The 2,597-nt window shown below is 39.8% G+C and overlaps 1 protein-coding gene across 1 annotated transcript in view; it reads right to left on the bottom strand.

Annotated features, from left to right (window-relative positions):
* col9a1a (collagen, type IX, alpha 1a) overlaps positions 1–364 on the bottom strand; it is a 24,141-nt gene extending 23,777 nt beyond the window's left edge. The window contains exon 1 of the mRNA XM_035660873.1: positions 290–364. Within this exon, the coding sequence (XP_035516766.1) occupies positions 290–364 (75 nt within the window). The remainder of the gene's footprint in view (positions 1–289) is intronic.
* Positions 365–2,597: the final 2,233 nt, after the last annotated feature.

Genomic DNA, 2,597 nt, shown 5'->3' with positions numbered 1-2,597 from the left:
AACCTGGACTAAAAGAAGAAGTAAGGTACAGGAAAGTCACAAATAATAAGTAAAAGTGCCACTAGGAATATAAAATATGATAAAGATGCCAATCATACAGTTAAAATATGAATTTACTTTTAAAAGTTCCTCAGATTCTCTGTTATATTATAAGGAAGCATAGTATGTAAAACACTATAAAGTACAGTAAGCTCTCTATAAATCCCTTACTCTGCACCTATAGGAATATACACTGGTGTTTTCTCCTCAGGAGTTGAAGGAGAGAAAAGACAGAGCACCTATGTCTCACCTGAGCGGAGCAGATTAGCACAATTTGCAGTAAAATCACCAGCAAAGACTCTCGACAGATCCTGGAGAGCGCCATGGTCCTCCCAGGGCCGAGGAAGAGGCTAAAAGTCCCTTTTTCCCAGATTAGATGGGGCTCACGGACGGTCCACCTGTCAGTCTCCCCCCTGACTGAAACCCCACCGCCTGCTGGAAGGGGAGGATGTTAGAAAGTCCTGATTATTCATGAGACGCTGAGGCTCTGCAGGAGGAGGAGGAGGAAGGAGGAAGGCTTCCCTGCACAGACTGGGTGGGGTGAGCTTACCTTTACCCTGAAAGGACATGACATTTGATGCCTGCAAGTACAGTGGAAATTAAATATGACTGAAAATGGTTTGATATTGTCCTTTCCCTTGCTCCATTAGAAACATAATTTTGTTCTTTAAATTTTAAAAAAAGGAGCTTTTAAAAAGGAAAGGGGGCTGGGGTTAATACAAATGAGCTTATTCTGACAGGTTTAATGCCTTTTAAGGTTTATTTCTAGAACACTTTTGTTTGTTGTTTTTGATACATGTGAAAATACTCAATTAGTAAAAGTCCTGCATTCAAAACCTTACTTAAGTAAGAGAATGTATTATCATCTTAAAGTATCAAAAGTAAAAGTGCTGATTGTGCAATAAAATGTTCCCTGCCCATGTTTTACTATTATATTTTGGATTAATATTACTGCTGCGTTACATTTCATTACTGTAAATGTTTAAGAGCTCATTTTAACTACTTTATATACTGTTGGATAGTACAGCAATGCATCATATTCTATCAAGATCATCATATGTTTGTAGTGTTGCTGTCCTGTGAGAACCCCAAACTACTTTACTTTACTTCTTTGCTTCCATTTGCACTGTTTACTGTAGCTACTGTTAATTTTATATATTATATATATATAATATTTTATATTTAATTCTATTCTTAAGGCTTGTATTTTGTATGCTACTGGATACTTGAATTTCCCTCGGGATAAATACAGTATCTATCTATCTATCTATCTATCTATCTATCTATCTATCTATCTATCTATCTAATATGGTCCTGAGCTGACGGAAGGTATTGCGATGAAGAATGTTAGTTGAGTTTGAATCACTAGATCCTTTCCATATTCTACTGATCTTTTAAATGTTATCCTTGCACTGCTCGGCCTGGCAAGGCCCATAAAACATATGCCTTGGCCAACCAGGAATCACTAGAGTGATGATAAGGACAGGAATCCTTGCTAGTTTGCTTTCTGGTAGCAGTACTACTGCCACCAGGAATCAAGGTCAGTTATCTGATGCATGACTTTTAATCATTCCACGACTTACCTGTTAGTGGCTCTGAGTTTGGGTCTGATAAAATCCGCACTAGATCATTCCTGTCTAGCTTCCTTAAAACCTTTTTGGTCACTTCCAGAGTGTTCTCACAGTAGGTCTGTAGCATCTGATCGACTGTATCCGGCCGGTCTGCTTTATCTAAACGGCTCCTTGGGATTATTGGAAAGCGTTCCAGGACCTCCGACTTTTGCAGGTACCACTTGAACTCTTTTAGCTCCTCATCTCCTAGATCCTTCAGTGCTCTCAGGAGCTGCTCTTCACGTGTCGGTGTAGCCATCTTATATTCCTGCCAAAATCAAAGAAAATCTGTGAATATCTCATCATCATCTTTTTTTTCTCACACTACTGTTTTTTAACTGTCTCACATTACTTTTTTGATCTACACATAGTCCCTCCAGGAAGTTGCGATGACAAATTTAACCAATCCCTTTAAATTCAGCGTGACATTGCAATTCTTTCAGTTTCACAAAACTCACTACTTTGTTTCAGAAATGTGATGCAAATGCTTCACATTTCTCCTCTAATCTAGCAATTGTATTCTTACAGGAACAAGTTACCTTTGATTTGTAATGAAACATACAAAAAATGCAATTTTTTTTTTTTCATTGTAAACAATGTTGTGTGCTGTGAAATCAGGCATTTTAGGCTGCAACAATCCTAAATTAAAGCTGCAAGCAGCGTTGGGTGGGACCTCGCCATCTCCCCACGTCAGGGCCTGCACGGTGGTTGCCTGCTGCAGCCGCGCCACACCACGTCACCCCACGCCCAAACCCTCATCGCCGGAAGCTGAGGGAGACCGCTCTACATTGTCACGCGTTTCAGACACTGTGCAAAAGACTTATGCGTTCATAGCAAGACTCTTCACTGCGAACCATGGAAATTCAGCGCCACGCTACGGACATGCCGTTTGACGCACAATAAATATTTAATCAACTTTCGATCACCAACGTGTCTACATTGCAGTGA

Source organism: Morone saxatilis, unplaced genomic scaffold (assembly GCF_004916995.1).
Source record: "Morone saxatilis isolate NCDOM2014 unplaced genomic scaffold, NCSU_SB_2.0 Contig17, whole genome shotgun sequence".
In the NCBI taxonomy this organism is placed as follows: domain Eukaryota; kingdom Metazoa; phylum Chordata; class Actinopteri; family Moronidae; genus Morone; species Morone saxatilis.
Note: the sequence above shows the minus strand (reverse complement) of the source record. Positions and strands in the feature narration are given on the sequence as shown.